The sequence below is a fragment of the Oryzias melastigma genome, linkage group LG8 (genome assembly GCF_002922805.2).
Source record: "Oryzias melastigma strain HK-1 linkage group LG8, ASM292280v2, whole genome shotgun sequence".
Taxonomy (NCBI): Eukaryota; Metazoa; Chordata; class Actinopteri; order Beloniformes; family Adrianichthyidae; genus Oryzias; species Oryzias melastigma.
In genome coordinates this window covers 22385762-22405173 of record NC_050519.1, presented here as the reverse complement: position 1 = coordinate 22405173, position 19412 = coordinate 22385762, and the positions used below count along the sequence as shown (strand labels likewise).

General features: G+C 39.6%; 1 protein-coding gene across 4 annotated transcripts in view; it reads right to left on the bottom strand.

The window, feature by feature from the left end:
* tanc2a (tetratricopeptide repeat, ankyrin repeat and coiled-coil containing 2a) overlaps positions 1-19412 on the bottom strand; it is a 51531-nt gene that overhangs the window by 26421 nt on the left and 5698 nt on the right. For 2 of the 4 annotated variants that reach the window (XM_024272625.2, XM_024272627.2), the window contains exons 2-4: positions 13772-13872; positions 13593-13703; positions 801-940 (exon numbers count right to left, since the gene is read on the bottom strand). In XM_024272625.2, the coding sequence (XP_024128393.1) occupies positions 801-940; positions 13593-13703; positions 13772-13832 (312 nt within the window). In that variant the 5' untranslated portion in view covers positions 13833-13872. Of the gene's footprint in view, positions 1-800; positions 941-9437; positions 10432-13592; positions 13704-13771; positions 13873-19412 lie in introns of those variants that run through there. The other 2 variants (XM_036213374.1, XM_036213375.1) reach the window with 1 other exon arrangement.

Below are 19412 nucleotides of genomic sequence, written 5' to 3'. Positions count from 1 at the left end.
TATTTTGATGTTTAGATATTTTTTCAGCTACATGCAAGTTTTTTGGCTAACTTACGTTTTTTTGTTTGTTTTTCAGCTTCAGCATCTTCAGCTATCAGCACTAGCATCTTCAGGTATCAGCACTAGCATCTTCAGCTATCAGCACTAGCATCTTCAGCTATCAGCACTAGCATTTTCAGGTATCAGCACTAGCATCTTCAGCAGCCAAATTCAGCTTACAGCATTCACACTAGCATTATTGCAGGTAATACTATATATCTAGTTCATAATTATGTTAAAAAGTTATTGTTTTAAAGTTTTAAAGATGTAGTTTTAGAGTGTTCAATAAATGTTTATCCTGTTCGGTGTGTTTTGGATTTTGGCCCCTTGTGTGATTGAGTTTGACAGCCCTTCCTTAAGACTTCCAAAGTATGTTTGGATGGTTCAGGAGCCAAATGAGGCCCTCGAGTATTTTTTAAGATAAGGCAACAAAGATTTTAAGTACACATCACACTTATCTTGGTTATTTGACCCTTTATCTTGATTTGAAACCCAGCAGAGTAAGACTGTTGAGTACAATGAAGGGAAAAGAGAACGAAACAAACCAGCACCAACTAAAACTCAGCCAGCTCCCACCTGTCTTAGTGTGATCTCCTCTGTCTTAAATAGCCAGCAGGTGCTAATTAAAGCACACTGACCACACCTGCCAGGTGAGCAGAAGAACTGGATGGAAAAAGGTCCAGCAGTAGCAGCAGGACGTAACATGAACCCACTGACAGCAGTCGGCAGAACCACTCAGTGTGTGAAGGTGAGGTGCATACCTGGGCCTCATCTTGGGTTTGATGTGGAGAGACGGGTTCTTCACTGACCACTCTCTCCCCCAGTAGGAAGCCCAGCCTGGTCATGAGGGCGTCCGCTGCCTCGTCCACTGAAGGGGGCGGTCCTAACTCCTCCGGGGCCTCTGGACAGACAAGGAAGAGAAAGAAATGACATTTCATAAATGGTTTCTGGGTCCTTGAGCTCAGACTCCCAAAATAAGAAACTTCTTGACTTTAACCAGAACCGTCTCATCACATGGAAGTTCCATCTGCACTCAGTCTGTTCCCATCATCAGTCCAGCTCCAGTCCCTTTAATTATCTGTCTGTCTAGCATAGTGGTAGACATCTACTGACTGATGGTCTCTGCAGAACACACAGGTTACACTTCAAGCCAAACAGATGTTATTCAAGCTCTACAAAGCAGTGTGAATATTTTAGTCCAACCAGCTAAAGTCCTTAGAAGAGTTCATTTTATTACACGAACAACAAGAACAGCCTTTGTGGTCATATATGTTTTATAATTAGTTAATTTTCAAATATGTCGAGTAAAAAAAAAAGGTTTTGATTGAGTTTTGAGTCATGGGATCCAACATATTTCTGGCTTCTTTTACTGCTGCCAGTTTAAGATGATTTTACTGCCATATAAAGCTTTAAGTGTTCGAGGTCCGGCTTATCTTTAAGAGTGACTAGTTCTTATTTTACAAACAAAACATTCTTTTTCAGTTACACAACCACAAGAGAACACAATCCAGAGAGCTCCCAGATAAACGCAGTGGTTTGTGTCAGGAAGCACATCCAGAGTGAAACAAGAGATGGTGAATCACACAGAGGACTTCCAGGCTGCATCAATGATGGTCTGAGCTAACAACAACCAGCAGCAGTGAGGTTGACCTACGAGGTGGAAATTGGAGGGCTGTCGGTGGAGGAAGAAGAGCAGTAAGGAGCGTTTGTAGACAGAGAGAGATATATATCTAGGAAAAGCTTAGAACGTTGAGAGTGAACCACCAAAACTAGAGAGTTCATGATGGAGAGAAGAAAGGCGGATATGCTGTTTGATCAAGAGACCAGATGGAAAGAGATGCAAGCGTCTTTGCAGATGAAGAGGACAGACAGAGAAAGAATCATAAAAATCCAGCAGATCCACCAAGAAACTCCATAAACCAGGCCAGGGAGGGCTCCATGCTGCTCCCCCAAGACAACAAAGGATGTGGCCAGTCCGACAGACCTGACGGCTGTGCTTGGTTGACCGTGCAGGAGTAATAAACTGACACTCATGTGTCAATGCCTGGACGTAACTACATATAAAAAGAAGTTTTTAAACGTGAGACAAAACATTTGAAAATCTGTTCTAGTGTCTAAGCTTTTCCCAAAACGCAGCTATAAAATTACGTTCACACCAACCTTCTGCAACGCACGTTCAAGTGACCAGTTCACTTCCAATGAAAAGTCTATGTCAGAGGTATGCAACCTTCAACTCTTAAAGAGCCATTCAGGTTGATGTCTCACTGACAACAACCCAGTAGGAGCCACAAAGTCTTCACTCACACTTTAAACACTAAGACACTGATTTGTATTGATGCTATCATTTTCATCCCAATATCATACAAGTCCTGATGTGTCTCACGATACGATACATATATCCCGATTGAAATATAGATGAAAAACTGATCAGGAAAAATGAAGTTTGTTTTAAAGCTCAGTTTGCAGAGTCGTTGATGTTTGAAACTAGAAGTGATCAAGCTTAGGAGACAGCTTGTGGCTGAAACAACAACAACACACATTAAATACAATGAAGATTGGTCGTATTCACTTTCTAACCCTCTTTCTAGAGCAAGGGTCTTCAACATTCAACACTTAAAGAACCCTTCGGGTCGATTTCTCACCAATCAAAACCCAGTAGGAGCCACAAAGACTGATTCATATTTATGTTTTTGCTACCGACATGATACATTTGAATAAACTATTGTGGTTTTTGCATAAATAAAACATAAACATTAAGAGAAAACATATTAAAAAAAATATGAAATATAATGAAATAGTTTATAACTTTTGACAGAGCTTTGCATGACTTCCTTTCAAAATAAAAGACATCCTACATTATAGGATTATGTCAATGCAGCAAATGCAGGAGGAAAGTCATCAATGATATAAAAAATAACTGTTTATTTTACTGTTTCTGGTGGATTTCAGCCACACATTTTTAAATATAACCAACAAAAACTAAACCTGAGCTAATGAAGTGACCCCTACGATATATTAAAATCAAGAGGAACACTTTACTCCTTGAATTTTTTCAGAAAAGGAAAATCTGCTTTATAATCCAGTGGATTATAACTTAACTTAGGTTTAATTCTGGTTACTGACAATAAATTGATTTTTTGTGATAAATGAAGCTCAAAATGAACTCCATAACCGTCACTATGACGTTGATAAACTACAAAGCATTGATGGAGAATTACAGCTACATTTGTTAAGATCCTCTAAAGTGATTTATATCATCCTTCAACTGTTTGGGAATGAATTGAATAAAGTTTGAGTGAATTTCCTTTTTTTTGCTTTACGATTTACTTAATTTTTCCTTTATAGTTACTTTTTAAATTTTTAAAAACATTTTCTTTTAACCAAAGAGCGACAACACAATGGAGTGGTAAAGGGAGCCACAGTTTTCGTGAGCAGTTTATTTAAACTTCTAAGTCCTTTGAAATACACCTACAAATGCTAATAAACGTTTTTATAAGCAGCTTAATACCACATTTCTAATGCTTCTTAATGTCTTATAAGTAGTTTCTTAACCTACCCAAAGAACATTTTTCTACAAGCCAAAAATAGCAAAATCTAATTTTCTGTATAAATAATTAAATAACAAAGAATCCTCTATTGAGGCTCAGTTTATTTCTCTTCTAGCTCACTTTGAGAGAGTTGGTGTCTCATCTTAGAAACGAGTTCATCAAAGTTGTGCAGCAGACTTTAAGATGAGGAGATCCTCAGGATTGAACCAAGATGTTCACGAGTAAGATGACGATTTGCTGATCTTCATTAAAAAAAAACTCAGTGACGGTTTATCAACATGTAAACTCGCTGGCAGTGCATTATGGGATTTGCAGGTTTTTGGAGGTCAGCTTTAGTATTAATCAAAACATAATTACAACACAGGTCGTATCCTCAGTTTGACATATGTCCCTCCAGATGATTCTGGTAGTTGGTGCTGTGGGAGTAATCTCTGCTAAAACTAAACCCATAATCTCTCTTTTTCAGAACATGACATTTCTGTGCAGCTGTAAAGCTTCCACTTCCAGTGGAAATTTGCTGCACCAAGATCCGATGTTCCAGCAGTGGGACCTCCATCTGCTGCCCCCTCACAACAATGACCATGAAGCTGTTTAAGAAGAAAACAAAAAAACACAGGAAGTGCGGGAGTGCACACATGCAAATCACAGATTATTTCCAAGCAGACGTCTTCACCACCCTGACCCAGAAAGCCCGTCCGTGAGGCCGCGGGGTCCGCCTGCTGCTCGCTCTGACAGCCTGTAATTACAGAAACTGCTGATGCTGGACATCGCTCACACACACACACGTCTCTGCGGTCAGCCAATGACAGGGTGGCTGTGTCGTTTTTAGAGGGAAGTCAAACGCCAAGATCCCGCTCCGATTCTTTTCTGTCCAAGTTGCAGATTTCCCATCAGTCCTTTTGTGAGTTATTTTTCTTTCTTTTCCTCACTTTCTGCTTCTCCTCTTCTCTCTGAAATGAGCTCCAGTTCCTCTGTCTTTTCCTACATATATCCTTCATCAGCACATTTGAAACTTCAGTTTTTCTTCCCTCTCTGTTAAAGACATTCTTCCTCCTTTCCCTCCATGTCCGAGCAGCTCATCGGTGAGTCAGTGAACACTCAGCAGGAGATCACGCTTAACAGTAGAGCTGCCACAAACCTTTATTTTAATAGTCGACTAATCACTGATTATTGTTTCTGATTAGTCGACTAATCGGGTCATGTGCAAAGAGGAGGTAAAACACAAATCTTAACCAACATTAGCTTTAAACTAACTGCTTTTGTACTGGAATTATCGTGTTAAAAAGTCAATCAAAGAACACAAACACTGGAGCTCTGAGTTTAAAGTTAAAAAATAAAAATGAGTTTGAAGTTGTTTTTATTCTTATCTTGCTTCATATTAAAACCAGTTCTATTGCAAGATGATAGGAAATTATATTTTCTTTAGTTGTGAAACGATACTTCAATTAACAAAAGCAATGGATCAAAATGTCAGAGACCTTTTCCACTAAAAGTCTTCTTTTTCAGATCAGATCTGTAGTGCACTGCTGGGTCTTTATTTTTAAAATATCAAAATGTATGGTTTTTAACACAAAATTCTTTCTGTGTTTATGAATCCTGAAAATATAAATTGATTGTAATTTATCGTTAAAAAAAACATTTTAGTCCTGCCATAAAACGTGAAAAACAGTTTAGTGTCCCACTTTTTGTCATTTCTCAAGGCTAAAAAGTCCTTTGGTTGCTTTTTAACAACCTGTGAGGCCTTCAGGATGTCAATTGTTGCTGTTTTCTTGTATTTCTGCAGACACTGGATCAAAAACGATCCAAAACAGTTTCTCAGTTGAAGAAAATCCTTGACTGATTCCTTGTGATCTTGCTGCAGATCAATGTGCAGCAGCCTGTCTGCACATTTTTAACCATATGTCTGTAAAAACAATAAGTTATTGAGGATAAAACCATCTGTTTATGGTCATTTTTAACAACAAAGACTTGAAGCATCTGTAATTTAAATCAGAAGTCTGTCCAAAACGGGTGAGAAGTCTCATGAACAGCAAAACCAGATCAAGCATAAGAAACACATATTGATCAGTTAAATAAGTATCTGATCTCACAGATGTAATATGCTGATCTGAGGAGGTGATCTAAACCGACACCAAAGACGTCAAAGGGTGTGAACCTGAGGAATGCTGAAAAGGCTAAAACACGGGCGTCAAACTCAATCGCACAAGATCCAAAATCCAAAAACACATCTGAGGTCGCGGGTCGAACAGGATGAACATTTATAGAACACTCTAAAACTACATTTGTAAAAGTTTAGAAACTAAACTTTTTAACATAACTATGAACTAGATATATAGCATCACCTGTGATAATGCTAGAGTGGATGCTGTGAGCTGAATTTGGCCGCTGAAGATGCTGAAGCTGATAGCTGAAAACACTAAACCTGAAAGCTGAAAACGCTAAAGCTGAGAGCCAGCTTAAATATTAGCTAAATACCAAATTAGCCTAAAAAAAGGCTTAGTTTAGTCAAAACAGCTAGAATGTAGCTGAAAAAAAAAAAATCGCTAAAAGTTTAAGATTTAAATTAAGATTAAAAAAAGGCAGGAATTTTATTTCAGAATAAATCAACTTAAAAAATTAAATAACTTTAAATAAAAAAATTAAATAATTTTTTTACTCTCCATTAAAATATCTTTTGAAAAAAATTATACAAGTTAGAAATAAGCGCAAGATAACATCGGTCCAATAATAAAACAAAAAAAAAAAGATCTAGAGGGCCGGAGCCGGCCCCCGGGCCTCGACTTTGACGCATGCATTAAACAGTTCCGACCTCCCTAAGGGGCCCCACTGGTTGTATGTCCATAGAAAAATAGAACAGTTGGCAGAAAGTGATGACGACATTAGAAAGCACCAATAGCCAACCTCAGTCTTCTTTCAAACAACATTAAATTACTGTTAAACACAATAAAGTAAAGCAAGAAAAAACGAGCTGCTGGATGATCTCCATTGCTGTTGCTTTTCTAGTCATCACACTACGATGACACGCTAGCGCTCTACACCACACATGCACCGTGAAAACAAACCGCTCAGTGCAAGTGCAGCGAGTGGAGACGCTCGCCAGAATTAACTGTTCCATTCCACTCCTTAGCGTACCAGAACGCTCTGTGGAAACAAGACCAACAAGAAGACACGTCCAAAGGAGCAACCAGTGTTAAAAAATCTAAAATCTAAACTCTAAACATGGCAGTGGAAGCATCATCATGATTCTGGTGCACTGAGACCTCCATGTATAAGTCCAAATTTGATTAAATTCTGATAAACAAGCTTTTTTAAGGAAAAGCATAACAATAATCTGACAGAAACAACCAGGATCTAAGAATAAACCCCTTATGGAGAAGCACATCAAGTTAATTCTAAAAGAACCTTTTGAAGAAAGTGAAAACAATAAAGATTCAAGATTGATTTGCAAAGCAGACAAACACCAGCCTGCGATGAGGAAACACCGAGAAGCATCTGTCCAACGACGGCCAATCCAAATGTATCCTCGTTAGAGTGTATCCTTCCCTCTCACTCCATTCATATCGATACATGGTCCATGAATCCATACGTAAAGGAGTCAAATAACCTTTTGGCGATACGAAACAGTCCAATTCTTTCTCCAAAAACGCTGAACTCTAGATATTTCTGATTCACAGGGCATTTACATCTATAAATAATGATGCACGGCATTTGACAAAGAAATGTATTGACTTGGAAGAAGCAAGCTTATGATTGGACGTTTTATTGTTTGCATCGCATGAACTGAATGTTCTGGAGTATAAGTCACATTTTTAGGAGAAAAGTCTGACGTTTCAGAACAAATCTGCCCAGCATGGCTAAATAAATAAATAATAAATAAAAATGTTCCCAGAGGTCTTTTAATTATGATTATGCTGTTTTTAGCCAAAATCAAAACTTGTGTTGTTCTTTAGAACACATTTTCTGCAGAGCAGGAGGAGTTAAATTCACGAAAATTCACGGCTGGATTGTCAGAGGTCCGTTGGTGAACCTCCCCCCACCTCCCGTCATCCATCTATCTACATTTACTCTTGTTAGCTTACAGCCCCCACACCCCCAACCTAACATGACCAGTGTAACAAAAACGGTGAGCGGTGTTGGAGTTATCCAGCCGTACAGTTCTGATCCAGATTCCAGCTCAGACGAGCAAAACAAAGACGTTCATGGATCTATTGGGCTGTACGTCGGTGTATCAGAATGAAGCAGATAAACAAATAAACACCATTTTATATCTGCTCCTGATTCACTATGATTTGAATAAAGAAATAGTTTCAAATGCAATTTTAATTTTCTTAATCTACATATGTCTTCTAGTGCTGCTACAAACCATTATTTTAAAAGTCGACTAATCACCGATTATTTTTTCCGATTATTAGAATATTTGGGTCAATTGCAAACTTGATGTAAAACACACATCTTAACCATCATTAGCTTTAAACTAACTAAAGATAAAGACAATAGAACTATAATATTAAACTTTTAATGAATCATGGGGCTGCACGGTGGCGCAGTGGTTAGCGCTCTTGCCTCACAGCGAGAAGGCCCCGGTTCGAATCCCGGCTGGGACCTTTCTGTGTGGAGTTTGCATGTTCTCCCCGTGCATGCGTGGGTTTTCACCGGGGACTCCGGCTTCCTCCCACCATCCAAAAACATGCTTCATAGGTTCATTGGTGACTCTAAATTGCCCCTAGGTGTGAATGTGAGAGTGAATGTGTGTGATTGAGGCCCTGAGACAGACTGGAGACCTGTCCAGGGTGAACCCCGCCTTCGCCCTTCAGTAGCCGGGATAGGCTCCGGCACCCCGCGACCCCGAAAGGGAAGAAGCGGTTAAGAAGATGAATGAATAATGAATCATGCAGCCTCTGTCCTCCATTTGTTTCGGCATCTGAATCAAGGAACTATTTTAAAGTTTTGTTCTCACTGACTCAAATATAAAAAAATGATTTTTTTTAGCCAAACGCTCCCAACTTTGTTCAACTTTACAACACTCTGAATCCATATAATATAAAGTTACGACTAATCGACTATTTTAATAGTCGATTAGTCATCGATTAGTCGACTATTCATGTCTTCCATCATCAGGAAAACACCACAAAAACATACTAAAAAATTTGGTCTTTAAGTCTTGATTTTTGTATAAGTTTGACTGTGATGCTGTAATGTTACCTAAAAATATAAAAATTGTAGCTGTAATGGGAATGTAAAAAAAGGAATGTGCTAAATATCATCTCTAGAAAAAAAATAAGTATTTCAGAACTGATTCTCGTAAAGTTACAACTAATTTAATATTATAATTACTGAAATAAAGCTTAAAAAGGAGGATATTAGGAAAAGTCTTAAGAAAACAAAGTCAATAAAATCGTTAATTTTCAGAACACTGTAAATAAACTTTATTTTCTTCTGTGTAGATGTACAATCTGTAGATGTACAATCTGTAGATGTACAATCACAGCAAAAATAAAGATCTCATTTTAAGTTGGAGAAACTTTTTCTGAATCAGTCTGAAAATCTTTATTGATACGTCAAATAAAGAACAAATCAAATCTCCTGGGTGATGAGGATGTAAACCTGTTTTTTTATATTAAATAGAAACAAAAAGATGAGCTTTTCAAACAGAAACTGTGGTAATAACTGTCTTCAGCTCAGACCTCAGACTCTCCTGCTGCCTCTGCTGAAAAACCTCACAGGTGAGTTGATGTTTGGATCAAGTTCTGGACGGAAAGACCCGTTCTGGAGAAGCGGTTGTTTAAACTCACACTCCTTCAAAACAACTCGTGGACAGAACAAACTTGATATCTGAGCCCCCGCTCTCACCTTCATCCTCCTCCCCTCGTCGGACCGGGTCTCCCCCCCTGCCCCGGCACAGCTGAGCGCCCCCGTCGTGGGCCCGACAGCAGCACAAGCCCAGCAGTGAGCGCCGCAGCAGAACCACGGCCCGGGCGACTCCATCGGCGCCGCAGACGTCTGCCGGCATCCACGCCGGCCGGCTGGGGGGCGGCCGCCGCTCTCCCCCTCTACTCCTGGGGGGGGCACACGTTTTCAACACACCCGCCGCGCAGTCCATGACAGGCGGGACGTCCTGATTGGCTCAGAGTGTTTCCATGCAGAGTAAACAAAATCAGTTCCAGTTGTGCTGGTCCGAGTCGAAGTTTCAGGCATCACTTTGTTCCTCGGTTGGTCCTCCTTCAGCAGAGCGCACGAAGGAGAAGAGGAGGAGGACGAAGAGGAGGCGTGAAGGGACGGAAAAAAAGTCTGCAGAACGGAGCATTTCCTACATGCTCAGCACAGCCTCTTTGTTGAGGAGAGACGCCAGTAAAGCTGGGAAACCTGATCCAGCAGGCATTCCTCCACGCTCCTCCACCCCCCAGACAACAGCAGAGCTGCATTCAGTCCAAAACTTTGGTCAAGCTTCAAGTCTTTAAAGAGTCCCGGAGCAGAGGCTCCAAATCTGCCTGCTCCCTCCGAGAGGACTGCAAGTCACAACCTCCCCCTCCGAGCCAAACAGGGAAAAAAAGAGGAAAAAAAGGACACACACACATGCAGGGAGGAGGTCTGCAGGAGGAGCCACACTGAGAGGAGAGGGACGTCCACGCAGACAAGCCAGCCTTGTTTCTCCAACAGAAACATGCATGAATGACTGACGCACAGAAATGCTGCCGTCCAGAGGAGCTCAGAGGAATCCACTTATCCAGAATGTGTCCAACACAGACCTGATAACAGAGAACCACCACCAGCACGGGTCAGAGTGACCCCAGCAGAGGATGTGCTTCCTGTGTGAGCAGGAAGTTAGAAACACCCCCGTATCCACAGCTTATATGAGTCTTTGAATATAGACGTTATCCCTTATCAAGCAACATCTGTCAGAGAGAAACGCACCGACTCCAGTTATCTCCGCTTCCACAACGGTACGGAATGCACTTAGAAAAGTCGAATTTTCATGGTATGGCCCCTTTAACACCGTATAGCTTCAGTGTTCTTTGATTTACTGCAACTTTTCAACAGTTACCATTCTTCAGAATCTACTGGAAAAGTTGAAAAGTAACAGAATGTCAAAGATTTTGTGTAAAAAGGTTAAAAAATAATAATGGGAGAAGTTCTGGTCGCATTAAATGCCATTGGGTTACAAGAGATACTTCCAAAACTTGGAAGATAAGTTTCTAAATAGTTTTATTATCAAATAATGAAAGAAATTATTTGATTGTTGACACAAATTTAAAAAAAACAACTTTTTGAGCTTTTAAGTGTATTCTACTGTTCATTCCTCTCTATAAAGAACCCCAAAGTGGTATTTAGATCCGTTCATGTATTTAAGAGTAATCCTCTAAAAACCTGTACTGTCTGCAGCAGCCCCTCCCATACCCACGAAAGCGAGCGGGTTCTCACATGCTGATGTCACAGATTAAGAACAGCCCCCTTCATGAAGAGTCTGCACTGACAGCCCCGCCCCCAAGCTAACACAAACTTCTTGATGGTGATCAGTAAAAAAACTTTCATTTTAAATCTTCCAGTTGTGTTCTGTTTCCAGTATCTACCGGGTCTAACAGGTGTTTGTCACTTTCAAAACCGAACTCTATAGTGATCTTTTTGTGGTGAAGAGGCTAAGACGTTAGCAAACGGTTTAATTAAACAAAGCAAGGGCAAGACATAAACGGCGTCAAAAGGAAGGCAATGGTCAAAACACAGTGGCGAGGCAAAGGAACGATTAAATAGATACCCTTTTCCTCCGCTGCTGCAGAGCGAGGTCGGTGCCGGCTCTGTAGCCATCACCATGACAACGTGTCACACCCATTGACATGAACAGAGATATCAGATTATTATTATCAGATATGGGTTGACTTTGTAGAAGCAACTGTCTGTCGTTGGATGGTTGATGCAAAGTCCATTCATTTCTACTAATGGAAACCCTGTCTGGCATTATTCCTTACCTTTATAATTATGTGAAACATCACTGAATGTCAACGTTTTGTCACTTTGTCTTTCACTAAGACTGGAACCAAAAACCAATGGCTGCTGACAAAGATGCTCAAAATTTGTAACAAAGTCAATAATTTGTGAGTTAGTTGGTTTTTATTCCACTGTTTTTTTTAACCAAATATGTGCACATGTTGGCGACCTCATCATCTGGACTAAAACTTTATTTAAACTGCCAGTAGATGATTCAAGGTTCAACGCTGAGGACTGATTCATAGAAGACACAGCGGGGGGAAATTCCTTCTGATCTCAGGCAGAATTAATGAAGCATCTCTGGGTTTTAACAACCAGATCAGGCACTACAAACCCAAACGATGAACAAAAACAAATCTAATCTGAGGCTTTAAGCCAGGAGTGTTAAACTCAATCGCATAAGGGGACAGAATCCAAAACACAGCTTAGGACGCGGGCCGAACAGGAAAACATTTATTAAACACTCTAAAACTAAATGTATAAAACTTTAAAACCGCAACTTTTAAACATAATTATGAACTAGATTTATAGCATTTATTGCGATAATGCTAGTGTGAATGCTGTAAACTGAATTTGGACGCTGAAGATGATAGTGCTGATACAGAGGTCTCCAACCTGCAGCTCCAGATCCACATGTGTCTCTTTTATCTCCATTGAGGCTCTTGACCAAACATAAATAAGTCATGGAGACTGCTGATCCAGACATGTCGACCGTCAGAGTCAGCAGCTCCTGATAATGACTGTCTAACCAAAACTACCTAAAGAAAACAAATAAACAAAGCCTGAAAACTAAGACTACCAAGATCCAAACTAAAATAACAAAACCCAGCAGAGTAAGACTGCTGAGGACAAAGACGGGAGAAAAAACAAAAACTATTGAACAGAAAAATAGCATTTTTTTAAAGTAAGGATTACTTAATAGTCATTTATTAAATTTAGATTAGTTAAATGTATAAATTGATGTCTGAGGTTCAAACAGATGATAAACTATGTAGGTTTTTACATCCTGTTGACCTGAAGACGTCTTGTTTGATCAACTCTACCTCCAGAATGAACAGAGTTTATATGAAAAGAAAAACTTTGGTAAAAAAATTGATCTTTATGAGTTAAAAGCACATATTATCTTATGCTGAACAACATTGGTTACTAGCAGTTCAGAGCTGATCTGAGATGATCCTGATTGGCATAGAGCATCTTTTATTTTGAAAATTATTTAAAAAAATAATAATAAATCACATTTTGAGAGATGCTAGGTTCTTTTTATATTTTTGCTTTTGTTTAAAGAAAAATAATGTAATGAATGAAAATCCAATTTTCTTAAAGGCTAAAGAAAGACTATGTGGTTCCTTCTAGGTTTTGATCAGTAGAAAACGAGTCCAAATGGTTCTTTTACTGCGAAAGGTCGCCGACCCCTTATAGCTGAAGATGCTGAAATTGATAGCTAATTACGCTGAAGCTGGTAGATGAAAATGCTGAAGCTGATAGCCAGTTAAAATATTAGCCAAATGCCAAATTAGCCTAAAAACTACAAAAAAAAAGGAATTGGGCTAGCAGAAACAGCTAGCATGTAGCTGAAATATTCGCTAAACTCCAAAATAGCCTAAAAAAAATCTCAGTAAATGCTGAAATAGTCCAAAAAGCTGCAGAATGCCAAAATTGAAAACTTTAAATCTGTAACTTTTTAACATAATTATGAATAATAAAAAGGCAGGAATATTATTCCAGAATAAATCAACTTAAACCTTAAATAACTTTTAATATTTTACTCTCTATAAAAATATATTTTGTCAAAATTATACAAGTTAGAAATAAGCATTAGATAACATCGGGCCGTTAATAACAATAAAATAGATTAATCTGGAAGGCCGGATAGAATTACAATGTGGGCCGGATCCGGCCCCCGGGCCTTGACTTTGACACATGTGCTTTAAAGCCTGGACAAATGCTATGATGAGAAAACTCAAGCCTCTGACATCTGGACTTCATGGGTCTCCTGTTAAAGAGGTTTGAATGTCAACACCATACCTGTTCTCTTGGCTGTGCGGTAGTTAAGGTGGGGGGAGGAAGGAAGAGAACGGGTGAGTCCCTCCATGGTGCGCACATCTGAACCCTCAGAGTCCACGCTGCTGCCCCCTCCTGGAAAACAGAAGGATTACAGAGGAGTGGCTGGTGGTTTAAAGGCTGGACACTCAGCAGACACTCACCACTGGTGATTGCCTTGCGGTTCTTGCCCCCCAGGAGCATCTTCAGGCTGTTTCTGAACATGGCGACTCACACCGACGAGTCACGACTTCCTGTCAAAGGCCTGAGCACAGACAGAGCAGACACAGAGGAGCGGTCATTGGGGTGACACGGCCTTCCCAGTTAGGACAGCAGAGAAAACGTCATTTCCACATGTAGCTAAGCACAAATGTGAAGTTCTGAGGCCTCACGACGGCTAAAGCTGATATACTTCATCCAGCAGCCATGATTACGTGGATCCAGGACCTGTTTCTACAGGTCTTCTGACATAAAAACTGTTCTCCTCCATCAAAGCAATCTGTTTATTAAATCTGCATGTTTGTGTGTTTTCTGTTTTGCTGCTCATCTGCATTTAATGACGGCTGTTATCAGGACCCAGCAGAGCTGAGTGATGAGCTGAATCAAATGTGTTCACAACAGTAAGAAAAAACACAAAGAATTTGAGCTGAGAAACACGGGTTTGGAGGAAACATTCATCAATGTGTCCTCCAGTCTCTGGAACCAATACAAGGGAGTGACTCTGGGTAAAGGAGGACTACGGCAAAATAAAGAAAGACAAATGTGTAGAAGAATATTACCTCATCTGCAATGTCTCCAACACATTCCTCATGGTAACAATCTGTTTACTTTCACTGTCCTGATGTGGACCTTGATGGTGACAGACCCGCATCTGCGGCATATCTTGAGAAAACGTGAATTTGAAACTTAATAGTTTTGTCCAGAAAGAGTCCTGGACTCAAAAACCAGACAGTCTTTGCTATTCTCCCTTCTTACTGCACCTTTGAATGAAATGGGCCAAAAATTATCTTATGGAGCTCAAAGAAAAATTCCCAAATTCACAAACAAATCCAAAACACTCGAGTCAGGGATGTAGAAAGTAAGTTTAATGATCATTATGGGATGGCCACAGGACCCTTGGCTTGGTGGTTATGTTGTGGCTAAGTGTGAAATTTGGTGATTTTGACATTTTTGCACGATATGGGAAAAGAAAACTTGAATTTGAGCAATCTTCACAAAACTTTCCCATACATGCCTCCAGCTTCAGTCTACAACCACAACTGCAGTGTCACCTTTGACCTCAGGAAGAGGTCGTATTTTATTTTTAAAAATCGCCTTTAGTACCTGTCACAAATGGGCAGGACAGGAACCAAGCACAACTAAAAGTTCACAAAGCTAAATCGGGGTCAGACAGGCAGAGGTCAATCATGAGTGTGGGATCATCCAAGAGGAGAGTAGTCCAGGTGAGGGTCAGGGCAGGCGGCAAGCAAACAGATGACGCCGGGTCAGAAACAGAAGATCAGGTCCAGAATGAAACTGTTGTCGAAGAAATCCAAAAGTTTGAAAATTCTTCTAAAAATCACTTAGGCATATTCATCACACCCCGACAACTAAAACTTTGGATTTGTGCGTTTGTAATTCTAGATTTGTGCGTAACTTTAGATTTGTGCATTTGTAATTCAAGACTTGTGCGTAACTTTGGATTTATGCGTGTGTAATTCTAGATTTGTACATGGGTAATTGTTCTTTTGCGCGTAACTTTAGATTTGTGCGTAACTTTGGATTTGTGCGTTCATAATTGTTCATTATTGCTTGCGTAAACAGCTGAAAAGGAAACTCTGATGACCAAGCATTGGAGTAGCATTCAAAGACATCACTTATGGATTAATCTTTTCTTTCATGGAGACAAGAAAAGAGTCTCAAATCAGATTTTGCGTAAATGTGGTTTTGTGTGAGCGTAACGAGCGATTTGTGCGTAGTTTTTAAAGATTTGTGTGTGTAATTAGTTTCAAGGTATTGTAATTTTAAATTGTGCATGTGTAAATTTTATTCATTTATTTATTTTTTTATTTCATAATTTTTGCACTTATCCACAAATGTATTGTATGATTTACAAATCAAGAATTAAGTCCAAAGATACACGCACATCAGCAATTACCCATCATGCACAAATGGGAATGATACTATTTTCTCTCCATATCTGTCACACGTCAAGGACCAACAACAGCAACAAAACTCAACCATTCACTTACTCCTGACAGCTCCCCAAGTGGCAGAGCATGAGAGATCATACAGAACCATCCGGATCCTGACCCCGCCCCCCTCGCAGCGACAGTCCTGGTCAGGTATCTGCCTCCTCCCTCATGTGTGAGCGCGCTCTGTTCTGCCGCCTGAAGGGCGACCTGCTGTAAAATCAATGCTCACACAAAGGCTCCTCCCCCCTCTAATTTTAGCACACAGATTTCTGCACACACCCAAGTATCCGTCTGATAATACTGTTGTTAGGGATCCATCTTCAATGCTTAGTAGTCCCTGGAGGTGCCTGTCTGTTACAGTTCCCCCCGTGCTGGTGTGTGAGTGTGTGAATGAACCTGAGCAGACACTCGAGGGACACCGGACCCTTCATTGACCAGTCCTTCCCTGACTGGACCAGAGCGTCTGATTCTTTAACATGGGGCGGGGGTGCAGCTCAGTGGCTTAAGCTAGTCCGTTGTTCTTCACAGTTAACAAATGAGCACTGATCCCGGAGCCCGTCAGCATGTTTTCCATAGTCATCCACTGTTTTTCATGCTTTTCATAAAACAGTATCACAAAGGTTTAACTCCTGAACAAATTCCTGCTCTTCATCTCTATTCCTCATGTTTAAGAAGCAGGTAAAAATCGAAGTCCTCAGAAAAGAAAATGTACCCCTCCTCCCCCCAAACCCCTTTTCTCAGAGGCTCCTCCTACCAGGAAACAGGAAACACTGCCGTCCCTTCCTGTGCTCCTGGCACTACAAGAAGAAAAGAGGACCCAGAGGCCGGCTGGCAAAGGATCTGCAGTGATCGATAAACAGCATCAATGACATGGTGACTCATCAATCACCCAAACGACTGGGGTGAATTCACAGCCATAGAAAACACTAGAAAATGTGTGGAAAATGCACTTTGAGGCAAATTTTTTTCATGTGTTTACAAGCCCTTCTTCCTTTATTTGTTGTAGATATTTAACCAATCAAAAGAGAGAATACTGTCACAGATATTTGGGGGTGAAACCTTTGATGGTGTGAGCAGGACGTCTAGTTTTAAGCTATCTAAGGACACGTGTCCTCTATGACTTTTGGATGTTCTCCAAAAGCTTTGACTAACCTGAATACTGAACACAAGAACTAAAAGTTTGACTGTCAGAAAACTCTGAGCTCATATGAGCAGAAGCCTGATATAATGCTCTTTGACTTGGCAGATGTGGAGCCCTCTCTGTGGAATTTGCTTTCATGTTCCATATCAGAAATCTGTAGCCAGGTGTAAAGATTGACCCTGATCTCAACCTTTACAGAAAAAAAGAGTAAAATCTATTTTTTTTCAGCATAGACAGATAAAAATGAAGGCGTGTCTGGCCAGACGGGATCTTGAAAAAGTATGAATAATGAACAAAGAATAAAAAGTCCTAAAGCATGCTTTTACCTCTGTTGATTATTACTTTTTGTCAGAGACTGACAGGAATCTCTCTCTTGGTTGCATCTGGAGCAAATTGGTTTTAAAGATTATTTTATTTTACCACCCTCATCGATTTTGATTGGTTCTTTGTGTTAGCCCCGCCCCAACGCGCCACAGCAAGACCAAGAGTTTTGAAATGGAAATGTTCACATTCGTAAACAAAAAAAAGAGCTGAAAGTGAAAAAAAACATTTTGAAATTGAAATTTTGAGTTTTTAAACCTAAAAAAACAGAACATTTTAAGATGAAAATATTTAAGTTTATTTTAGAATAGCAAAACGTTTTGGACATTTTACCTTTTTTTGGGTCAAACACCAATATTTTTTTCAAAATGTTTTATTTGGTTTTCAAATAATATTGGACCCAAATTAGCTCCATAGAAGGTTGCACGATTCATTAAGAGTTTAATAAACTGTCATCTTAATTGTCTTTATTTTTAGTTTAAGGCTAATGATGATTAAGATTTGTGCTTTACATCCACCGGATTAGTCGACTAATCAGAAAAAATAATCGGTGATTAGTCGACTATTAAAATGATCGTTTGTGACAGCAAATTTCATAATTTCATAAATAACTTGTTTCTTGGTTTTCCAAAAATACTACATGATCATTTTACTTTGAAAGACTTAAGAAAATCATGGTATGGCCCCTTTAAAGGTGATCCTGCATTCCCTTCTGTTAGTTTAAAACTTTGAAATAGACTTCCAATACCAGAGATAGCTTTGAGATTTTCAAACTTATTTTTGAACTTTTTTTTTTTACATTGTCTATCAAACCTTCTTTTTTTGTTTTAGCCTTTCATGAAATGTTTGAGTCAATCTGTGTCTGTATCCATGAAGAATAAACAGCTGGAGAGGATGATGTTCTCTTCTGCCTGCCACCTCAAGATCCTATTTTACTGGGTCTTATAGAGGCCCTTTGATTTAATGCTGATTCTTTTAAAAATCCATATTCTTAAATGATAAAAATTGAGGTCGCCAAACAAACATTTGAGTTCAATCAAACCACGAAACGTACAAGTATGTAAAACTGTAAAGAGAATTGTGGGAAATGAAGAGTTGCTGCCATCATCCTGCAGCAAAGAAACATGAGTCAGCATCAACGTGACACACACTCACCCCCACACACCATCTGTCACCAGGAGCTTCATCTGACCTGAAACCCTTCAGTGTCAGGTTTTTCTGTTGTTGGTTTGTCTGGTTTTAGGATGAAATCAAGACCCCAGAACTCCAAATCCGTCAAAGTCCAGAGGTGTGCCTCCAACCTGAGCGGTCACACGAGCAGAACTTTAACTACAGCAAACCCTCCAAGAAGGAGAAGCGTCTGGTTCAGCGGAGCAACAGCACACGGGTGAACGGCACAGATGGCCGACCCAGTTACCGCCAAACTTGCTTTTCCTATTGTGTGTTTCATGAATGCATGCAGACAGATGCCTGCTTAAACTGCAGGAGTTCTCAACGTTCCTCTGAGCAAAGACAGTTTCACAGCAGACCGCTACGATCATGATGACTTCTTTAATATCGGTGAAACATATGAAGAATTCACCAGAAGAAGTAAAATCTTAAGAAGTAAAATCACTCAGATTGTGTCCAAATTCTTTAACTAAGCCCAAACTAACTCCTGAAAGACTTTTACGTTTTTATGCCGATTAAAAATTATTTAAGAAAAGTAGCTTTTAAATATTACAACACTGTCTATATGCTTCTATAACTGTTTTTATTGTTGTTACTTTTGACAGCAGCGCACACAAGTTCCTTTCAAAATAAAATACACCCTGTGTCAATTAACGCTCTCCAGCAGAGTAACTTCAAAATAAGATGCAAGATATTCACACATGATGTTTTTTCATCATTAGGATTTTGTGCAACATTTTTCTCCTTTTACTGTCAAATATAATTAGTGCTGCCACAAACAATTATTTTAATAGTTGACTAATCATCGATTATTATTTCTGATTAGTCGACTAATCAAGTCATGCATAAACTGTATGTAAGGCACACATCTTAACCATCATTAGCTTTGAACTAACTAAAAATTATATATATAGCATTACCTGTGATAATGATAGAGTGAATGCTGTAAGCTGAATTTGGCCGCTGAAGATGCTAAAATTGATAGCTGAACACGCTGAA